This window comes from Oncorhynchus gorbuscha, linkage group LG11 (genome assembly GCF_021184085.1).
Source record: "Oncorhynchus gorbuscha isolate QuinsamMale2020 ecotype Even-year linkage group LG11, OgorEven_v1.0, whole genome shotgun sequence".
Lineage (NCBI taxonomy): Eukaryota > Metazoa > Chordata > Actinopteri > Salmoniformes > Salmonidae > Oncorhynchus > Oncorhynchus gorbuscha.
The window spans coordinates 52,435,119-52,458,724 of NC_060183.1; the positions used below are offsets into that span (position 1 = coordinate 52,435,119).

The 23,606-nt window shown below is 44.5% G+C and overlaps 1 protein-coding gene across 3 annotated transcripts in view; it reads left to right on the plus strand.

The window, feature by feature from the left end:
• The window catches only part of LOC124048911 (arrestin domain-containing protein 1-like), a 55,118-nt gene that overhangs the window by 15,718 nt on the left and 15,794 nt on the right, over positions 1 to 23,606 (plus strand). For 2 of the 3 annotated variants that reach the window (XM_046370084.1, XM_046370082.1), the window contains exons 2-3: positions 14,443 to 14,553; positions 23,495 to 23,545. In XM_046370084.1, coding sequence (XP_046226040.1) covers positions 14,443 to 14,553; positions 23,495 to 23,545 — 162 coding nt within the window. The remainder of the gene's footprint in view (positions 1 to 14,442; positions 14,554 to 23,494; positions 23,546 to 23,606) is intronic. The other variant, XM_046370083.1, reaches the window with a different exon arrangement.

Here is a 23,606-nt window from a genome sequence, read left to right on the forward strand (position 1 = left end):
AATAAGACCAGCAGGGGGAAACGAACAGAAGGGAAAGCACAAGGACAAGACAATATATGACAAAACATGACATGGTCAGCCAGTCGCCTGCTTGCCCCTCTCCCATTTCAACAACTTTGTACTGATGTGTTAGACGCCTTGCCCAAGATTGAAAAGAAAATCCACTGATTTGCTTGATAATTTCTTGCAGCAGCTTTCTGCTCCTCTGATTGCAGGATCTTTAACAAATATTTTTTATCTTACAATTCTTTCTGGTACCATCCCCAGGGTCAGGAAAGCGGCCCATATACTCCCCCTTTACAAAGGAGGTGGCCCGTGTGACCTAAATAATGATCGTCCCATTTCCAAACTCTTTTGCAAAAAATGTAGAATCCTTGGTAAATATCAAATAAAATTATGGACATTATAAGTTACAAACAATGCAAAACACAAAAGACCACAGTTGGTTTGGTGCCCTTAAAACGGCAGCCGTCCCCTCCAGCGCCATTGTCTACTAAAGCTTTGAAATGCTTTAACTTCGAAATGTATATGGGGCTGCAGGGTAGCCTAGTGGTTAGAGCGTTGGACTAGTAACCAGAAGGTTGCGAATTCAAATCCCCAAGCTGACAAGGTACAAATCTGACGTTTTGCCCCTGAACAGGCAGTTAACCCACTATTCCTAGGCCGTTATTGAAAATAAGAATTTGTTTCTTAACTGACTTGCCTAGTAAAATAAATACAATTCCTTTTAATTGACCTGTCTGAAGTCTTCGACACTGTGGATCACCCATTACTTAAAAGCGTCTGCTAAATGGCATATATTATTATTATTATTATATTACTTATTCAGAGGCTTTCATCAACTGGTCTGGACCAGGCTGTGTGTAGCTGGTTTGAAAATGATTTAAAGGACAGAACACAGTATGTATTTACTGATGGTGTTAAATCAGGTTTTCTGGACATAACAAAGAGTGTCCTACAGGGATCAATTGTTGGCCCAGTTCTCTTCTGTAACGTACAGTGCATTCAGAAAGTATTCAGACCCATTCCCTTTTCCCACATTTTGTTACGTTGCAGCCTTATTCTAAAATTGATTCAATAAATGTTTTTTCTTGTCGATCTACACACAATACACCATAATAACAAAGTGAAAACTTTTTTTTGAAAACCGAAATACGTTATTTACTTAACTATTTAGACGCTTGCTATTAGACTCGAAATTGAGCTCAGGTGCATCCTGTTTTCATTGATCATCCTTGAGATGTTTCTAAAACTTTATTGGAGTCCACCTGTGGTATTCAATTGATTGGACATGATTTGGAAAGGCACACACCTGTCTATATAAGGTCCCACAGTTGACAGTGCATGTCAAAGCAAAAACCAAGCCATGAAGTCGAAGGAAGTGTCTGTAGAGCGTCAAGGCACAGATTTAGGGAAAGATACCAAAACATTTCTGCAGCGTTGAAGGTCCCCCAGAACACAGTAGCCTCCATCATTCTTAAACGGAAGAAGTTTTGAACCACCAAGACTCTTCCTAAAGCTGGCCACCCAGCCAAACTGAGCAATCGGGGGAGAAGGGCCTTGGTCAGGAAGATGAACAAGAACCCAATGGTCACTTTAACAGAGCTCCAGAGTTCCTCTGTGGAGAACCTTCCAGAAGGACAGACATCTCTGCAACAATCCACCAATCAGGCCTTAATGGCGTTCCCACCACAGCAGTGGACGAACGTCGTAACCACTCGTCCACTGCAAGGGCCTGTCTGGTTCAGAGTCCATGGAAGTAGGGCCGGCTGATATCCCAGGACGCCCTTGAAGGAAGTCCGGTGGAGGAGTGACGAAGTGATTTCTGGGCATAATCGACCCAGGGAAGGAACCTGGCCCACTCCCCCTGCCGGGCCTGGCAGTGACTCCTTGGGAACCTCCCCAGATCCTGGTTGGTCCTCTCCACCTGTTCGTTGGAGAGGGATTGGATGGTGCGGGTGATACCTGGGTGTCCAGCGGCGAGGGATGTTTGTGCCCAGGTCAACAGCCAATCTCTCACCCCTGTGGGGATGCGCTCTGGAGGGCAGATAGCAGGAGCGGGTTCCCTCTCCACAGCCTGGCAAATATTCACATATACGTCCCAACACACAGGGCCAACAATTCGGGAGGACAGATTGATAGGCTGGAGGGGACTCACAGGACCCTCCACAAACGTGGGTGTGGGAAAGCAGGTCAGGTCCTCCGGGAATTCTGGTCCCCAGGCGGTAAGTTCAGGGAGGAGGCAAGGGCCTGGTCGATGAAGTTCCCAGCGGAACCAGAGTCCACTAGAGCTGTAGAGACAACACTTGAGGGACAGCCAGCCAGGGAACCAGAAAAGTTTTGGTGGAAAACGATGATAATAGAATACTCATGCCTACCATGGGAGATGGATGGTCATGGGGCCACCTCTCTGCTCTAGAGGACCCCAGGTTGGGACACACTGGACACTGCTGAACCTGGTGCCCCTCCTGGCCGAAATAGGGACAGAGCCCCAGCTGTCTCCGGCGAAGCCGCTCGGCTGCGGAGAAGTTTGGCCCCTACCTCCATGGGTTCAGGCTCTTCCTCAGGACAGTCAAAGGAGGGAGACGAGTGACGAGGTGGACACTGGCGCTCCCGAAGAAGGCTATCCAGACGGATGTCCATCGCGATGAGAGTTTCCAAGGATATGTTGTCTTCCCGACATGCCAACTCCATCTGGACCTCCTCGCGCAGTCCACTGTGGAATAGAGTGCAGAGCGCCGGCACATTCCATCCACTGTCACAGTCCGAAAGGTGAGGTTGTACTCCGCAGCGGTCTGGGCACCGTGCTGGTCGCTCACCTCCCTCTCTGCCCTCTGGAGGATGGTTGAATGCCCATTGAACAGAGCCATAAACCTCTCATAGGAACCCAGCTCCTCCTCTCCTCTGTCCTCCTCTCCTCCAGATGACCGTAGCCCACTCCAATGCCCGTCTGGTCAGCAGGAAAATGACCGTGGCAACCTTGGACATCTCAGTGGTGGAGGCTCATGTCTGATAGGCGAAATAGAGGGAGCACTGGAGTAGGAAGCCACGGCATTTCGATGGAGTACCATCATACTTCTCCAGAAGGGACAGTCGGGCATGGTTAACTTCTTGCGTCGAGCCATCCCGGATCCAGTATCGTGACTACAGCCTCAAGCTCATTACCATAACGCAACGTTAACTATTCATGAAAATCACAAATGAAATTAAATTAATCTATTTGCTCTCAAGCTTAGCCTTTTGTTAACAACACTGTCATCTCCGATTTTCAAAATATGCTTCTCAACCATTGCAAAACAAGCATTTGTGTAACAGTATTGATAGCTAACGTAGCATTTAGAGTAGCATTTAGCGTTAGCATTCAGTAGGCAACATTTACACAAAAAAACATAAAAGCATTCAAATAAAATCATTTACCTTTGAAGAACTTCAGATGTTTTCAATGAGGAGACTCTCAGATAGCAAATGTTCAGTTTTTCCTGAAAGATTATTTGTTTAGGACAAATCGCTCCGTTTTCTGCGTCACGTTTAGCTACGGAAAAAAAACTGTATCCAGGATTGTGTAAATCTATCCGCAAGCTCATTAGCATAACACAACGTTAACTATTCATGAAAATCGCAAATGAAATGAAATTAATCTATTTGCTCTCAAGCTTAGCCTTTTGTTAACAACACTGTCATCTCAGATTTTCAAAATATGCTTCTCAACCATTGCAAAACAAGCATTTGTGTAACAGTATTGATGGCTAACGTACCATTTAGTGTTAGCATTCAGCATGCAACATTTTCCACAAAAACCATAAAAGCATTCAAAGAAAATAATTTACCTTTGAAGAACTTCAGATGTTTTCAATGAGGAGACTCTGTTAGATAGCAAATGTTCCGTTTTTACAAAAAATATTATTTGTGTTGACTAATCGCTCCGTTTTGTTCATCACGTTTGGGTAAGGAAAAAAAAAAAAGTAATTAAAACGCAAACTTTTTTCCAAATTAACTCCATAATATCGACAGAAACATGGCAAACCGATGTTTAGAATCAATCCTCAAGGTGTTTTTCACATATCTATTGACGATAACTGCCACGATGGATTTTTACTTTCTCTTCTGAAGAAATGGAACGCGCATGGACCTACAGATTACGCACACAGGACACCGGGCGAGACCCCAGGTAAATGTAGTCTCTTATGGTCAATCTTCCAATGATATGCCTACAAACACGTCACAATGCTGCAGACACCCCGGGGAATAGACAGAAAGCGCGGGCTCATTCCTGGCGTATTCACAGCCATATAAGGAGACATTGGAACACAGCACCTTCAGAATCTGGGGCATTTCCTGTATGAAACTTCATCTTGGTTTTGCCTGTTGCATTAGTTCTGGGGCACTCACAGATAATATCTTTGCAGTTATGGAGACGTCAGAGTTTTGTCTTTCCAAGGCTGTCAATTCCATGCATAGTCGAGCATCTTTTCGTGACAAAATATTGCGCTTAAAACGGCACGTCTTTTTATCCAATAATGACACAGCGCCCCCATAGGTTCAAGAGGTTAACGACATGCGGTAGGAGGCCCTCCATCATAGGTATGGAGAACCTCGCTGGTGTTCTGGAGGCGGTGGAGAACATGGAGGAATTATTTCATGGTCGTACCCAGTAGAGCCAGCTGGTCGTGATGTTGGTGTAGATGACAGGCAGTATTCTGTATCGTATAAACAGGGTGTCAAAAAGCAGATGCAGAAGGTGAGTTTAATAATAAGAAGTATGAAGATAAACAAAACAGGAGTAGCGTACTGAACGTAAACAAAACCAATACTGCCTGAAGACTGAGGCTACTGAGGGCTAAATAAAGGGGAAGTAATCAAGTTAATGATTAAGTCCAGGTGTGCATAACGATGGGGAGCAGATGTGCGTAATGTGGGCTGCCAGGTCCGGTGGTGAGTAGACCGTCGAGTGCCAGAGAAAGGGAACATGAGTAGGCGGGACATCTTCACTATTTATATTAACAATATTGGTTCATCTGTGAAAAAATAAATACCTGTATGCAGATGACACTGTAGTGTATTCTATTGCCCCACAGCTGAAAAGGCTCTGTCAGAGCTTCAATCGTCCTTTATTGCCCTGCAGAAAACCTTTGTTTAGTTGAAATTGGTACTTCATGCAGTTAAAACCAAGTATATGTTATTTTCCAAATCACGTAAAAATGTATCTCATGATACGTACTATGGACGGTGTCCTCATTGATCATGTCCCATAAATATTTGTGCATCTGGATTGATGAAACGCTATCTTTCAAAAGGCATGTTGATGAGTTGGTTAAGAAATTAAGAATTAAAATAGGCTTCTTCTATAGGGACAGGTCCTGTCTTTAGTTAAATAGCAGAAAACATATCATTCAGTCAACATTCATTCTAGATATTGACTATGGCAATATAGTCTATATGAATGCAGCTGCCACTGTATTGAAGCCTTTGAACAGAGTTTATCATAGCGAATTTGGGTAATTACAGGCTCAGTACACATCATTTCATTTTGTACCAGAAAGTAGGCCAGGCCTCCTTATAATCTTGTAGATCGATGCATTGCGCTCTTTTTGTCTATAAAGCCCTCTTGTATAAACTTCCACCATACCTTACCTCTTTGTTAACCTTCAGACGTATAAGTTACCAGACCCGGACTCAGGGGTGGCTAACCCTGGAGATCCCTTCAATCGCCACCGAGTCAGGTAAATCTGCATTTTGTTTCTTTGCGCCTTTCATCAGGAATGATCTCCAAAAGTCCTTAAAGTTGGTGGAGTTGGTGCCTCTAGGGAAATTTAGGGGGATGTTAGAGGGCCTTTTACTGAAGAATGTGTATGTTTCATGTGATTGTGTTTTGATTTTAATGTATTTTCTAATAGATATGTATAGCATAATAGTTGTTTACTGATGTGCATGGTGGGCTCATCTGCAAAAGAGAACTCAGCATGACTCCCTAATTAAATAAATGTTCAATAAAATACAAATGATTGGAACTCTGCAAGATGGTTGGAGGAAATTAACAAGACACATGGTAAAATGTACATGGTCTAAAAAGGAGGTCAAGAGTTTATGGTACATGGTACATGGTATGTGCTGGCAGTAGTGGTGACTTGGTGAGATGCTCTGTGGGCGAGACTGTGGTTCAGACAGAAGATGTATGTTAGGGGAACTTCAGGCCAAACTCTTATGGTAATGTACTGTATCTGTCTGTCCTGCACTAGTGGATGTGAGACTGACTGGACAAAGGAGAAGACAGACAAAGCAGCTTTTCATAATGACTAAGCATAAACAGCCCTCTGTTGAGATTATAGTGGTCAGTAAGTGCTCTCTCTTTTGATTCACTCCTAACTCTGACTCCTGGTCTGGGTCTGGGTCTGGGTCTAGGTATGGGTCTAGGTCTGGGTCTAGGTCTAGGTCTGCGGCCAGGTCTGGGTCTAGGTCTGGGTCTAGGTCTGGGTCTAGGTCTGGGGCTAGGTCTGGGTCTGGGTCTGGGTCTGGGTCTGGGTCTGGGGCTAGGTCTGGGTCTAGGTCTGGGTCTGGGTATGGTGCTACAGCGGGAGCACGCAGAGAGAAAATGATAAACATGTAGCATTATATAACCTCCCCCAGGCTAAGCCTCTTATGCACACTAAACATGCACGCACACACGCATTCACACACATACACACTCTTTGAATGCAAGCATAATGATTCGTCACCCTACTATACTAGTAGAAAATGGTGTATGCAAAATACCTTAAGACACAATCAACCATCTGGTAGTACCTATTACGCTGAATAAAGATGCTCTTGGTTACTCTAACCAAAGGCTTATCCAGGAGGAATTGAACTTTAAATGCAAATCCTAACGATTGGACTTGTCTTTTGAGAGAAACTACCCCAAGTCTTGTGGAACCTTAGCTGTAACAACAGTTCTGCAGTCCTGTCGGTGCAGAACTCGCTTACAGGCATTTTAACTTCTAAATAATTAGATAAACTGTCTGTGTGCTCTTTGAGTGTTACTGAGAGACAGTGAAAGGGAGTAGGAGGGAGAGCACTAAGTGGAAAGCCAGATTCTCTCTACTTGTTTGCAGCGCTTTAAGATTTGATGGGGATAGTGAGTGTGGCATTGTATTACTGGAGTGTCTGGATGAGATGTGTTGAGAATGCCTACAGTAAGTAGTGTCTGTATGAGATGTGTTGAGAATGCCTACAGTAAGTATGGGGGTTTTCTGCACTGCTAATAGGCCTAATTTAAAACTGGAGGCTACCAAGGTTTTCTTTGTGGTACCTTTACATGTGACATATGCTGTGCATACAAACATTCAAGTCATCTCACCAGGGCTTCAGAAGCTGTCCTGTAGTATGTTAAACTGTTATGAGCACAGCAAACACCACTATGAGTGTGGTAAACACCACTGTAGCTAAGGGGAGTTCTATGGATTTGGCTCTGTGAAAGGTTCCACCCTTTTTATCTAAGGGTGCTTTATCTTAGAGTAATTTATGTTCATGTGTCTATTCACTTGTATGCTGGTGTGTAATGCTACTGTTGACGTCAGGTTCCTCTGAGACCATCCATGGAATGTTCTTCCTTGTTTCCCAACAGATTCAGCAGACCTTCTTAATATGCTCATTAATACTCCTGACCCAGTTGTGATGAAACCCCAGCCTCTGGACAGGCACAATCTTCCCCTTGTCTTAGCCAATGTGTCCAGCTGTCTGCCTGCTCCTTCTTTTGGCTGGGGGATAAAGAGCTACCTCTGTCTGTATTGTTCTCTTAAAAGCCGGACATTAAACAAACCCGCTGTAGCTCCTCTGTTTTCAGCCCCACCAGTTAGAACCCTACTCAGGGTGCACGTAAACAAGGAAATATCGTTATCAGAGGGTTAGTCTGTCTATCTGCCGCCCTGCCAGTTCCTCCTGCCTGGCTCACATGCTGACTCATTGCTGCCATGCAGTGATGTCACTAGGAGTCATGTTCTGTAAATGCATTTCTTTATATCATGGCCCTGATTGGTTACACAGTAAAGGCTGGGACAACCCTCTATCTGTTACCAAGGAGTTTTTTTCCCCCATTAAAGATGTTTGGATTATCCTCCTAGGCATGTAACAAAAGATGAACTAGGCCTATAACATGAAGCACATGTTTAAACAGCCATGTCCATTCACAGGGGCTATAGTATCTTAAGTTAGAAATAACACAGACACATTATAAACAGTAATGCAAAATTGCATAACAGCTTCCGTGAAAGTGTCTGCTAAAGATAGACAATCCTGTGGGAAGAGAAGAAAGCTTGGAATGTCAGGTATAAATAAGCCCTTCATACATAGACAAAAAAAAAGGTATTTCAAGCCTACAGGAAGAAGTGTGAGAAAAAGAAAGAGTGACAATGCGAACTATTTGAAGCTCTTGACTGAGTGGATATAGTAAAACTGTGTGTCAAAGGTCCTGATCATATTAATAGTCCCAGTATTGTAGAGATGGAGTATTCTATGCTGTCTGATCCTTCTGGGATCAGCTGTAATAAAAGAAGCTGGTGTTCTCCACGCCGACAGCCATGTTTCCCTGACACACTTATTGAACCGTGGAAGGCTGAAGAGACCTTGGAAAGACTCCAGTGTGTTTGAGTGAACACAGACACTCGACAAAGACACAACTCAACAAAGACCCAATGCATTCAATGATCATTCTTCGTGGTTGTTTGACATGTAGAGTTTGTAATACTTCACGGGTAGTCTGGTGAGAGATGACTTAAAGCTGCTAAACTCTTGTTCACATTACTATGTGTGAGTGATCCCTGTGGGCACTGCTTGTAGGTGTGTGAAGGAATATAGTGCTGTGGACAATAGACATGCTGTCACTCAATGTAATTTGATGACAGGAAGTCATATGATGCCTCGTATGCCACGTAGCTAGCTGCCTTATCTGAGTTACTGTTCATTAGACACGTGTAACTTCCTGGCATTGCAAACCTTTGAGGGCAAAAGCTTGACTTGCTCTAATGCTTGAAATGCTACTGTCAATTCCCCCAAAACTTTGGTTTAATAGCACTTTACTGTAACAGTAATGTACTGTTAAACCAAAGTTTCTCAGGGATTTACAGTAACATATTGTACCTTTTTACAGTAACTTACAGGTAACTAACTGGCTTCTAGTAAGTTACTGTAAAAACAATGCTTTTACAGTGTAGGTTAGTGATGGGGAAAACATTTTATACAGTTACATATCGTGATATTATTTTTGACAATATATCATATCATTTTGACAATATCACAATATTATTTTTGCGCTTGTTGGCTGTACCTGCACTGAGTATTTTTCCTTCATAGCTTGATCTCCACTTTTTTTTTAAGTAGGGAGCCAATTTGTTTTCAGTACTTTTATTTCCATGACTGATCAAAACTTGTTTTCTCGTGCCTCTCTCTTGTCCCTCTGCAGCAGACATATGGTGAGCAATATGTTTGTAACATGGAATCGCAATACAATTACTGTATTGAATCGCAATACATATAGGATCCGTGATAATATCATATTGTGTGGTCCCTGGCAATTCCCAGCCCTAGTGTAGGTCCAAATACAGTAGCTGGCTTTTGTAGTTTGTATTGAAGATGAAGATGAACAAAGATGAGTTGGAAGCTTTATTACTCTTGAATGATCCAGAAGGAAATGAAACCATGTTTTTTAAGAGCTTGGTCTTAGGTACCCTTGACTTGGTGTTGGAATAGTGTTAGGAAGGCTTCAACACTACCTGGTGTGAATTTAGGCAGACGGCATCTGCTACATATTAACACATATTGTGGTCTCTGTCTTTAATGCCTTGTTCTCCTGTGTCATGATGCCATCAGACAGACTCACACAACAGCTCCATCTGTTTCAGAGTGGCACTGGAAATACCGATCCATTGCAGCCATCCAGCTTCTCTGCCAGTCTGCCCCTTCTCTTACCACAGGGTTATTCACCATTCAACCCAACTACTGCCTGCCAGTCTTTCTGCTGTGGTGATGGGGATAGCAGATTAGAGAAGCTAGCTAGCTAACTCTACTGTCAAGAGTGATTACCCAACCTTTTCCTGCCATTTACTATATTTGTCTCAACAAGGGTTTATAAACACTGGCCAGCTGCTGCTGCTAGTTATGTTTGTGTACAGTGTACACATATTTAATGCCCCTCCCCTTCACAAATGTGACCGACCGGCTCAATTCGGTCCTATGTAGCAACATTTTAAACTGTATTTTTTACATAGGATAAAAGTAGAGACTCAAAGCTAGAAAACGGTATATCATACACTGCAGTTGAGGAACAATTGAAAAGTAATTCTGCTTTGAAAGTTTATAAACTTGTAACCCCACTTTTGAGAAAATGGACCTCAAATGTTTTGGTAAACCTACTGGAGAAATCTTCTTTGTCTACACCAATTCAGCATTATTCACACCCTCTTAAGCCTTAGCCCCACCCATCTCTTTAAGGATTCACATGTGTGGCCATGTGCTAAACTGAGTACGGTAGTGTAGTAAATAACCTAAGATTTCAAGACTAAAAGTGATGAAAGTAGTAACAAAAATACACTTTATCTAGTCCTTGGCCTACATCCTAATCTGACTTTGGTGCAGGTCATGTTGTCCTTCACATTACCGGTAAACACACACTATATCAAATAAAATCTAAGTTGCACATGCACAGGATTTCATATTTAACCAGGCAAATCAGTTAAGAATAAACTCTTATTTAGAATGATGGCCTACCAGGCTGCCTTGTTCAGGGACAGAACAACATAATTTTACAGTTTCAGCTTGGGGATTTGATCCAGCAACCTTTCAGTTACTAGCCCAACACTTTAACCACTAGGCCACCTGCTGGCCCAGAAGGTGTATACAGTACAGTGGAATGGTTATTTGCATAGTAGTAATATCAAAAATAGACAGTGTCCAGATAAATATTGTATAAATATTTTATAATTATTAGATGATTCTTACCCAGACACACTTGTCAAAATGAATGGTTCATGTGAAAGAAATATTACAACCCCCCAGCCACATCTAGCTAAGTGGAGAGGTCAGTATTGTCTAGACATGTACACATGTTCTTGAAATACAATAGATTACCGTAGTCACCCACAGACACACAGGGCTAACTTGATGGATCATGTAATCATCTGGCAAAGCAGAGTCTTTTGTTTAGACATGTAGCTTGCTAGCTAGCTAGCTAAATAATGAACCTAATGGTGCTTTCAAGACAAGGTCAAATCATGACGTCAGTGATTTTCAGGTTGAAAAGTTGGGGCTCTAGAAAGAGGCCTGAGTTCCCGAGTTTGAATTCTGAGTTAGATTACTATTCAAAATGATTTTTCCCAGTAGGAGCTTATTTTTTTCCAAGTTCTCAGTTGTCTTCAACGCACTGAAGTCGGAGGTCAGAGATTTCCAAGTTCCAGAGTTCCCAGTTGTTTTGAATGTGCCAATAATCCCAACCCATGCTACTAGCAATACAAACTGATTGTCATAGCTAGCCACCATGCATGAATCTGCAGGTAGCTAAAGCTAACCAACGAGGTTCAATGTTAGCTAGCTAGCTAACATTAGGCTATAATTAGCAATGCAAATGGCTTTCATCATCTCCTTACCTATCACACTCTGCTTCCACTGGGCATTCCAGTGATTTCAAAACTCAGTCAAGTTCTTCCGTGACAACGACACTGTTGATCGCCGTTTCAGAAGACTCTACGATGTACAATGCCAATTTCTGGTTCAATGAAAATGTTTTGACCTATATCAGGGATTTCTTCATCGCCTGATTCATTTTCAGTCAGAGTCAGCATAGCAGGATCGTCCTCCAGATGCTGGAGAGCTGTAGCTACACTTTTGCAGTTCTTCATGGTATCTTTCAAAAAAGGCACAGTAGAAACGATTACCTACACATTCTGAGCAGCTCATGCTATAGACAGAAGCGCGCTGAATGGCAGACCAATCGGAACTCATCTCTCGGCATGTCCAGCCTATCCATTATCTCAGGCGATCATGGCTAGCGAGAAGGTTACTGTCTTTTCTGTGGCTAAACCAACCAGGCTCTTAATTTAACAATGTTATATGTATTTACAAGTTTGTTATTAAGGCACATGAAAGTTCACATGTTCTAGAAAGCATTTCTGCCCAAGAATGCATTTTGATAAAAAAATATATGTTTTGTTCGAATGCCTTTCCTGTGAAGTAGTGACATACTCCCGATTGGCACAGTGGTCTAGGGCACAGCATCTCAAAGCTGGAGGCATCACTACAGACCCTGGTTCAATTCCAGGCTGTATCACAACCATCTGTGATTGGGAGTTTCATAGGGTGGTGCACAATATTGGCCCATCGTTGGCTCGGGTAGGCCATCTTTGTAAGTAAGAACTTGTTCTTAACTGACTCGCCTAGTTAAATAAGAATGCCTAGTTTCTTAAACAAATGTGTTGATATGAAATGGGGTGAGGGTGGAGAAGTGTGTAGGTGCATTATGCTAAATGGGGCAGATAGCTTGAGAAACAGATTGCATTGTTTTTTTAATGCCCACATGGGCCGTTAGTTTGAATGGCGCTGGTCTTTTCTGTGTGCACTGTGAATTTTGCTGTTGTTCTTCCAGAGCAGAACAGAAAAGCTCTGCCGGTGGAGGGGAGCCATCTGCTACTTGTGTGTGTCTCTGGTGCCAACACGGGCTTCTGCATGGGTGTGGGTGTGAGCCTGTGGTCGCTCTGTCACATAACTGCACAGTGTCATATGCCACCACTTCCGTCCCCTGCACAGATCTCTCTTCTCTAAATCTGACCTCTTTCTCCCTCCCTCAATTTCTGACAATGTGATGCCATGAGGGAACATGATGCTATGGCGATGCAGGTTTCTGTAAGAGATGAGGAATGTGACCTTGTGTGAACATTGTGTTCAACTGCACATTATCAAAAGGTTTCAGTTCCTCCTTAGAGAAAGGAAGTGGGGAGGAGAGACAGACGATAGATTAGATTAGATAGATTAGATTAGATAGATAGATAGATAGATAGATAGATAGATAGATAGATAGATAGATAGATAGATAGATAGATAGATAGATAGATAGATAGATAGATATAGTTGTGTTTGGTGAATTGGGCTTCAGAAAATCTCCCAGGCTTACCCAACTTGTTACATAATCATCTCAACACTCAAACATGGCTGAACACAGCAGGCCGATGATGGGTTTAACAGCAGTTAAACAATACATTTTGTTTTCCAATATGTTTTTTTTCTAACCATCATTGAACACAAAATGGCGTCCATTCGACACCAGTTTCACATGAATATTGGCAGCACTGAAACTGTTTCTCCTATTTCCTCCTCCCTCTCCATCTGTTGATAACTACACAACACAATCAAGTGTCTGTTTTGTAAGATTATTTATGACCGAGAGAGAGAGCCCCTTTGCCCAACTGCAGCAGCCGCCACTAATGACCAAAGTAAGGCATCATGCTTTGTGAGGGTCTGTGGTGTGCCTCGGGTAAGGTCATTATGATGCTAATAAGTCTGCGGCATTCGCTGTGTTTTTCTCTCCAACGGCATGGAACTCAACACAAAGGCCTTTAAACCACACAGACCCTCTCCATACATCACCCCACTGAGCACTGAGCACAGACATCAATTCAACGTCTTTTTCACATTGGTTCTATGTCATTTCAATGAAATGACATGGAAACAACGTTGATTTAACCAGTGTGTGCCCAGTGGGACGTCATATGTGTTGTGACCGCTGTGTGCAGTCTGATCAAAATAACCCTCTGGTTCATTCTCAAAGAAGGAGATAGGAGCTTATCACAGGACATCAGATTAGTAGTGGCTGCATGTATGCAGCATCATGAAACATGATCTAATCTCCTGGTACATATCTAGGTTGACCTGTACTTATATAATGATAATATTACCCAGAAAACATCTGGTTCACCTGAAGTTTGACGTAGTTGTAGAGTCTGCCTGTCCCGATGGGGCAAGGCTGGCTGGCTCGGCCCATAAAGGCTAGCTATTGGATTTGACTTGCATTAGCGTCTCAGCAACATAATCGATAGCCCCATCGAACAGGTGAGCGGCGAGGCTAATACAGTCTGTGATTCAAATATCTCTACCAACCCATCACTATTGAATGTTGAGTGCTGCTGTTTTTATACAACACAGTGAACACACCAGGACTCAGGGTATTCTCTCTAAAGGGAATTCTCTCTGAATATTGGGCTTCTAGTCAACAGAAAAACATATTTAAAGACACCATTAATTGAAAACTCTGGAATTCGGTGTTTGTAGCATCCATACCATCTATGGGCTCTGTTTTTCTATACCAGCTCATTACTTAGATAAAAAAAACATTGTGAGAACTACCATTTTAGAGAGTTATGGATGATAGACTAAGTTAGTAAACTGTATACGGTTGATTGACTCTTTTCTTTCTTTCCATTCCAGCCATTAAGGTGAACTGCCTGGGATCATGTGGGGTCTCCAACAAAATGAACGACATGTCATGGACACTGGAAGAGCAATACTTCAGCAGCACACTGTCTGTAGCTGACAAAGGTGAGAACTATGGAAGCCATTTTGGGGCTACTGATTCAACATGTATAAGGTATAGAGAGAATCTAAATAGAGGCTCTTCAGTGGCCGTGTTGCAGCCCTCTTCATCTCTGTTGATTATAAAATGTATGATAATGTAGCTTTCTGCCTCTCGATTGGGTTTTTGTCCGCAAGAGTGGTTTTGCATTTATATTGGTGATCACTCTAAGGGATAATTAACATTTTCCACAGCTCTTGTGACAAAACTAGTGAAACTGCCATCAGCTAAAGTAGTAGTTCCCTGCATATGGGTGTTCCTGCACTAAATGTTCTGTCTGCCCTCTCAGATGAGAAACATGGCTGTGCCTAACAATTACTGATCAAGAGAAGAGATGTGCTGTGCTCCACAGATCCCATCTGTTTAACTGTCTGGTGGTGCTCTGTCCTAGTACTGTCATGTTTGTCATTTATTATCATGTCTTGTCCCTGTGCTCCCCATTCTATTCGTTTCCCTCTGCTGGTCTTATTAGGTTCTTTCCCTCTTTCTATCCCTCTCTCTCCCCCTCCCTCTCTCACTCTCTCGCTCTCTCTTCTCTCTATCGTTCCGTTCCTGCTCCCAGCTGTTCCTATTCCCCTAATCAATCATTTAGTCTTCCCACACCTGTTCCCGATCCTTTCCCCTGATTAGAGTCACTATTTCTTCCTTTGTGTTCCGTTCCTGTCCTGTCGGTTCCTTGTTTAGAATTCACCGTGCTGTGATTGTGTATCGCCCTGTCGTGTCGTGTTTTCCTCAGATGCTGCGTGGTGAGCAGGTGTCTGAGTCTGTCTGGTTCGAGTGCCTTCCCGAGGCAACCTGCTGTTCACCTGCTGTTCAAGATCGAGTCTCCAGTTTGTCCTCGTCATTTCGAGTGAAAGTTGTGTTTTTTTGTTTGTATTCACTTTACTGGATTAAAGACTCTGTTTTCGCCAAGTCGCTTTTGGGTCCTCTTTCACCTGCATGACAGAAGGAACCGACCAAGGAATGGACCCAGCGACTTCAGACGCTCGTTACACTGCCGTCGAGATCCAAGGAGCCATGCTCGGCAGACACGAGCAGGAATTGTCTGCTGCTCGCCATGCCGTGGAGAACCTGGCCGCTCAGGTTTCCGACCTCTCAGGACAGTTCCAGAGTCTACGTCTCGTGCCACCTGTTACTTCCTGGCCTGCCGAGCCTCCAGAACCTAGGGTTAATAACCCACCTTGCTACTCCGGGCAGCCCACTGAGTGCCGCTCCTTTCTCACGCAGTGTGAGATTGTGTTCTCTCTCCAACCCAACACATACTCTAGAGAGAGAGCTCGGGTTGCTTAAGTCATTTCACTCCTTACTGGCCGGGCTCGAGAATGGGGCACAGCTATCTGGGAGGCAAGGGCTGATTGCTCTAACAAGTTCCAGAACTTTAAAGAGGAGATGATTCGGGTTTTTGACCGTTCAGTTTTTGGTAGGGAGGCTTCTAGGGTCCTGGCTTCCTTATGCCAAGGTGAACGGTCCATAACGGATTATTCTATTGAGTTTCGCACTCTTGCTGCCTCTAGTGAGTGGAACGAGCCGGCGCTGCTCGCTCGTTTTCTGGAGGGACTCCACGCAGTGGTTAAGGATGAGATTCTCTCCCGGGAGGTTCCTTCAGATGTGGACTCTTTGATTGCTCTCGCCATCCGCATAGAACGACGGGTAGATCTTCGTCACCGGGCTCGTGGAAGAGAGCTCGCATCAACGGTGTTTCCCTGCTCCGCATCGCAACCATCTCCCTCCTCTGGCTTTGAGACTGAGCCCATGCAGCTGGGAGGGATTCGCATCTCGACTAAGGAGAGGGAACGGAGGATCACCAACCGCCTGTGCCTCTATTGCGGAGTTGCTGGACATTTTGTTAATTCATGTCCAGTAAAAGCCAGAGCTCATCTGTAAGCGGAGGGCTACAGGTGAGCGCAACTCCTCAAGTCTCTCCATCAAAATCCTGTACTACTTTGTCGGTCCATCTACGCTGGACCGGTTCGGGTGCTACATGTAGTGCCTTGATAGACTCTGGGGCTGAGGGTTGTTTCATGGACGAAGCATGGGTTCGGAAACATGACATTCCTTTCAGAGAGTTAGAGAAGCCTACGCCCATGTTCGCCTTAGATGGTAGTCATCTTCCCAGTATCAGATTTGAGACACTACCTTTAACCCTCACATTATCTGGTAACCACAGTGAGACTATTTCTTTTTTGATTTTCCGTTCACCGTTTACACCTGTTGTTTTGGGTCATCCCTGGCTAGTATGTCATAATCCTTCTATTAATTGGTCTAGTAATTCTATCCTATCCTGGAACGTTTCTTGTCATGTGAAGTGTTTAATGTCTGCCATCCCTCCCGTTTCTTCTGTCCCTACTTCTCAGGAGGAACCTGGCGATTTGACAGGAGTGCCGGAGGAATATCATGATCTGCGCACGGTCTTCAGTCGGTCCCGAGCCAACTCCCTTCCTCCTCACCGGTCGTATGATTGTAGTATTGATCTCCTTCCGGGGACCACTCCTCCTCGAGGTAGACTATACTCTCTGTCGGCTCCCGAACGTAAGGCTCTCGAGGATTATTTGTCTGTGTCTCTTGACGCCGGTACCATAGTGCCTTCTTCCTCTCCGGCCGGGGCGGGGTTCTTTTTGTTAAGAAGAAGGACGGTACTCTGCGCCCCTGCGTGGATTATCGAGGGCTGAATGACATAACGGTTAAGAATCGTTATCCGCTTCCCCTTATGTCATCAGCCTTCGAGATTCTGCAGGGAGCCAGGTGCTTTACTAAGTTGGACCTTCGTAACGCTTACCATCTCGTGCGCATCAGAGAGGGGACGAGTGGAAAACGGCGTTTAACACTCCGTTAGGGCATTTTGAGTACCGGGTTCTGCCGTTCGGTCTCGCCAATGCGCCAGCTGTTTTTCAGGCATTAGTTAATGATGTTCTGAGAGACATGCTGAACATCTTTGTTTTTGTCTATCTTGACGATATCCTGATTTTTTCTCCGTCACTCGAGATTCATGTTCAGCACGTTCGACGTGTTCTACAGCGCCTTTTAGAGAATTGTCTCTACGTAAAGGCTGAGAAGTGCTCTTTTCATGTCTCCTCCGTTACTTTTCTCGGTTCCGTTATTTCCGCTGAAGGCATTCAGATGGATTCCGCTAAGGTCCAAGCTGTCAGTGATTGGCCCGTTCCAAGGTCACGTGTCGAGTTGCAGCGCTTTTTAGGTTTCGCTAATTTCTATCGGCGTTTCATTCGTAATTTCGGTCAAGTTGCTGCCCCTCTCACAGCTCTTACTTCTGTCAAGACGTGTTTTAAGTGGTCCGGTTCCGCCCAGGGAGCTTTTGATCTTCTAAAAGAACGTTTTACGTCCGCTCCTATCCTCGTTACTCCTGACGTCACTAGACAATTCATTGTCGAGGTTGACGCTTCAGAGGTAGGCGTGGGAGCCATTCTATCCCAGCGCTTCCAGTCTGACGATAAGGTTCATCCTTGCGCTTATTTTTCTCATCGCCTGTCGCCATCTGAGCGCAACTATGATGTGGGTAACCGTGAACTGCTCGCCATCCGCTTAGCCCTAGGCGAATGGCGACAGTGGTTGGAGGGGGCGACGTTCCTTTTGTCGTTTGGACAGACCATAAGAACCTTGAGTACATCCGTTCTGCCAAACGACTTAATGCCCGTCAAGCTCGTTGGGCGTTGTTTTTCGCTCGTTTCGAGTTTGTGATTTCTTACCGTCCGGGTAGCAAGAACACCAAGCCTGATGCCTTATCCCGTCTGTTTAGTTCTTCTGTGGCTTCTACTGATCCCGAGGGGATTCTTCCTTATGGGCGTGTTGTCGGGTTAACAGTCTGGGGAATTGAAAGACAGGTTAAGCAAGCACTCACGCACACTGCGTCGCCGCGCGCTTGTCCTAGTAACCTCCTTTTCGTTCCTGTTTCCACTCGTCTGGCTGTTCTTCAGTGGGCTCACTCTGCCAAGTTAGCTGGTCATCCCGGTGTTCGAGGCACTCTTGCGTCTATTCGCCAGCGCTTTTGGTGGCCGACTCAGGAGCGTGACACGCGCCGTTTCGTGGCTGCTTGTTCGGACTGCGCGCAGACTAAGTCGGGTAACTCTCCTCCTGCCGGTCGTCTCAGACCGCTCCCCATTCCTTCTCGACCATGGTCTCACATCGCCTTAGACTTCATTACCGGTCTGCCTTTGTCTGCGGGGAAGACTGTGATTCTTACGGTTGTCGATAGGTTCTCTAAGGCGGCACATTTCATTCCCCTCGCTAAACTTCCTTCCGCTAAGGAGACGGCACAAATCATTATTGAGAATGTATTCAGAATTCATGGCCTCCCGTTAGACGCCGTTTCAGACAGAGGCCCGCAATTCACGTCACAGTTTTGGAGGGAGTTCTGTCGTTTGATTGGTGCGTCCGTCAGTCTCTCTTCCGGGTTTCATCCCCAGTCTAACGGTCAAGCAGAGAGGGCCAATCAGACGATTGGTCGCATACTACGCAGCCTTTCTTTCAGAAACCCTGCGTCTTGGGCAGAACAGCTCCCCTGGGCAGAATACGCTCACAATTCGCTTCCTTCGTCTGCTACCGGGTTATCTCCGTTTCAGAGTAGTCTGGGTTACCAGCCTCCTCTGTTCTCATCCCAGCTTGCCGAGTCCAGCGTTCCTTCCGCTCAAGCGTTTGTCCAACGTTGTGAGCGCACCTGGAGGAGGGTGAGGTCTGCACTTTGCCGTTACAGGGCACAGACTGTGAGAGCCGCCAATAAACGCAGGATAAAGAGTCCAAGGTATTGTTGCGGCCAGAGAGTGTGGCTTTCCACTCGCAACCTTCCTCTTACGACAGCTTCTCGTAAGTTGACTCCGCGGTTCATTGGTCCGTTCCGTGTCTCCCAGGTCGTCAATCCTGTCGCTGTGCGACTGCTTCTTCCGCGACATCTTCGTCGCGTCCATCCTGTCTTCCATGTCTCCTGTGTTAAGCCCTTTCTTCGCACCCCCGTTCGTCTTCCCCCCCTCCCGTCCTTGTCGAGAGCGCACCTATTTACAAGGTACATAAGATCATGGACATGCGTTCTCGGGACGGGGTCACCAATACTTAGTGGATTGGGAGGGTTACGGTCCTGAGGAGAGGAGTTGGGTTCCGTCTCGGGACGTGCTGGACCGTTCACTCATTGATGATTTCCTCCGTTGCCGCCAGGATTCCTCCTCGAGTGCGCCAGGAGGCGCTCGGTGAGTGGGGGGTACTGTCATGTTTGTCATTTATTATCATGTCTTGTCCCTGTGCTCCCCATTCTATTCGTTTCCCTCTGCTGGTCTTATTAGGTTCTTTCCCTCTTTCTATCCCTCTCTCTCCCCCTCCCTCTCTCACTCTCTCGCTCTCTCTTCTCTCTATCGTTCCGTTCCTGCTCCCAGCTGTTCCTATTCCCCTAATCAATCATTTAGTCTTCCCACACCTGTTCCCGATCCTTTCCCCTGATTAGAGTCCCTATTTCTTCCTTTGTGTTCCGTTCCTGTCCTGTCGGTTCCTTGTTTAGAATTCACCATGCTGTGATTGTGTATCGCCCTGTCGTGTCGTGTTTTCCTCAGATGCTGCGTGGTGAGCAGGTGTCTGAGTCTGTCTGGTTCGAGTGCCTTCCCGAGGCAACCTGCTGTTCACCTGCTGTTCAAGATCGAGTCTCCAGTTTGTCCTTGTCATTTCGAGTGAAAGTTGTGTTTTTTTGTTTGTATTCACTTTACTGGATTAAAGACTCTGTTTTCGCCAAGTCGCTTTTGGGGCCTCTTTCACCTGCATGACAAGTACTGGTCAGGGAGTTCAGTATGTGATCTGTGAAGAACGCAATTTATGCTGGTTAGATTAACGTACCACCAATATGTTGCTTAATATTTACACCACCTCTCTCACCTACAGACCCAGTGTTTTTACCAGAGAGCAGGCTGTTCAACTCTGTTTTCTTTCTTCCTGTCTACATATATAGTATAATCCATAGTCTTTCCTTGTTATTTTTATATATTCTATATCCATACTGATTAATTAACCCATAACTTTGGTGTTCAAAGCACTTTGCTCCAACAACCCACTAAGCCGTCTGAACTGCACAATTACAGTCAAGAGAGCTGATTTAATCTTTTTGATGTCATTTAATAATAAAATCAGGGAGGTAGAACTTCTAGGCAGAATTCCTCTGTCCAGTGTCTGTGTTCTTTTGCCCATCTTTAATCTTTTCATTGTATTGGCCAGTCTGAGATATGACTTTTTCTTTGCAACTCTGCCTAGAAGGCCAGCAACTCGGAGTCGCCTCTTCACTGTTGATGTTGGGACTGGTGTTTTGCGGGTACTATTTAATGAAGCTGCCAGTTGAGGACTTGTGAGGCGTCTGTTTCTCAAACTAGACACTCTAATGTACTTGTCCTCTTGCTCAGTTGTGCACCGGGGCCTCCCACTCCTCTTTCTATTCTGGTTAGGGCCAGTTTGCGCTGTTCTGTGAAAGGAGTAGTACGCAGCGTTGTATGAGATCTTCAGTTTCTTGGTAATTTCTAACCTGGAATAGCCTTAATTTCTCAGAACAATAATAGACTGACAAGTTTCAGAAGAAAGGTCTTTGTTTCTGGACAAAAAATGTGCTTTTCTTCAAAAACAAGGACATTTCTATGTGACCCTAACTTTTGAACGGTAGTACTGTATATATACAGTGGGGCAAAAAAGTATTTAGTCAGCCACCATTTGTGCAAGTTCTCCCACTTAAAAAGATGAGAGGCCTGTAATTTTCATCATAGGTACACTTCAACTATGACAGACAAAATGAGAAAAAGAATCCAGAAAATCACATTGTAGGATTTTTAATGAATTTATTTTGAAATTATGGTGGAAATTAAGTATTTGGTCAATAACAAAAGTTTATCTCAATACTTTGTTATATACCCTTTGTTGGCAATGATAGAGGTCAAACGTTTTCTGTAAGTCTTCACAAGTTTTTCACACACTATTGCTGGTATTTTGGCCCATTCCTCCATGCAGATCTCCTCTAGAGCAGTGATGTTTTGGGGCTGTTGCTGGGCAACACGGTCTTTCAACGCCCTCAAAATATTTTCTATGGGGTTGAGATCTGGAGACTGTCTTGGACACTCCAGGACCTTGAAATGCTTCTTACGAAGCCACTCCTTCAATGCCCGGGCAGTGTGTTTGGGATCATTGTCATGCTGAAAGACCCAGCCACGCTTAATCTTCAATGCCCTTGCTGATGGAAGGTTTTCACTCAAAATCTTACGATACATGGCCCCATTCATTCTTTCCTTAACACGGATCAGTCGTCCTGGTCCCTTCGCAGAAAAACAGCCCCAAAGCATGATGTTTCCACCCCCATGCTTCATAGTAGGTATGGTGTTCTTTGGATGCAACTCAGTATTTGTTGTCCTCCAAACACAACGAGTTGAGTTTTTACCAAAAAGTTATATTTTGGTTTCATCTGACCATATGATATTCTCCCAATCTTCTTCTGGATCATCCAAATGCTCTCGAGCAAACTTCAGACGGACCTGGAGATGTACTGGCTTAAGCAGGGGGACACGTCTGGCACTGCAGGATTTGAGTCCCTGGCGGCGTAGTGTGTTAATGATGGTAGGCTTTGTTACTTTGGTCCCAGCTCTCTGCAGGTCATTCACTAGGTCCCCCCGTGTGGTTTTGGGACTTTTGCTCACCGTTCTTGTGATCATTTTGACCCCACGGGGTGAGATCTTGCGTGGAGCCCCAGATCGAGGAGATTATCAGTGGTCTTGTATGTCTTCCATTTCCTAATAATTGCTCCCACAGTTGATTTCTTCAAATCAAGCTGCTTACCTATTGCAGATTCAGTCTTCCCAGCCTGTTGCAGGTCTACAATTTTGTTTCTGGTGTCCTTTGACAGCTCTGTGGTCTTGGCCATAGTGGAGTTTGGAGTGTGACTGTTTGAGGTTGTGGACAGGTGTCTTTTATACTGATAACAAGTTCAAACAGGTGCCATTAATACAGGAAATGAGGGGAGGACAGAGGAGCCTCTTAAAGAAGAAGTTACAGGTCTGTGAGAGCCAGAAATCTTGCTTGTTTCTAGGTGACCAAATACTTATTTTCCACCATAATTTGCAAATAAATTCATAAAAAATCCTACAATGTGATTTTCTGGATTTTTTTTTCTAATTTTGTATGTCATAGTTGAAGTGTACCTATGATGAAAATTACAGGCCTCTCTCATCTTTTTAAGTGGGAGAACTTGCACAATTGGTGGCTGACTAAACTTTTTTGCCCCACTGTATACATACAGTACCAGTCAAAAGTTTAGACACACCTACTCATTCAAGGGTTTTTCTTTATTTGTACTATTTTCTACCTTATAAGACATCAAAAATATGAAATAACACATATGGAATCATGTAGTAAGCAAAAAAGTGTATATATAAAAATATAAATATATTTTAGATACTTCAAAGTAGCCACGCTTTGCCATGATGACAGCTTTGCACACTCTTGGCATCCTCTCAACCAGCTTCACCTGGAATGCTTTTCCAACAGTTTTGAAGGAGTTCCCTCATGTGCTGAGCACTTGTTGGCTGCTTTTGCTTCACTCTGCAGTCCAACTCATCCCACACCATCTCAATTGGGTTGAGGTTGGGTGATTGTGGAGGCCAGGTCATCTGATGCAGCACTCCATCACTCTCCTTCTTGGTCAAATAGCCCTTACACAGCCTGGAGGTGTGTTTAGTGATTGTCCTGTTGAAAAACAAATGATAGTCCCACTAAGCGGAAGCCAGATGGGATGGCATATCGCTGCAGAAGGTAGTGGTAGCCATGCTGGTTGTGTGAAAACTTACACTGGCTACTCATCAGTCTGTCTTGCTTTCTTTGTCTGTGTGTGTCTGTTTGTCTAAATGTGATTTTGCTTGTCTATCTGACCAAGTGAAATCTCTCTTACAGGTACACTGGCAGCTGGCGAGCACAGCTTCCCTTTTCAATTTCTCATTCCAGGTATGTTTGGAATTAGTCTGGAAAACCTGTTGAACTGCATTCCACCATGTCAACCATACTG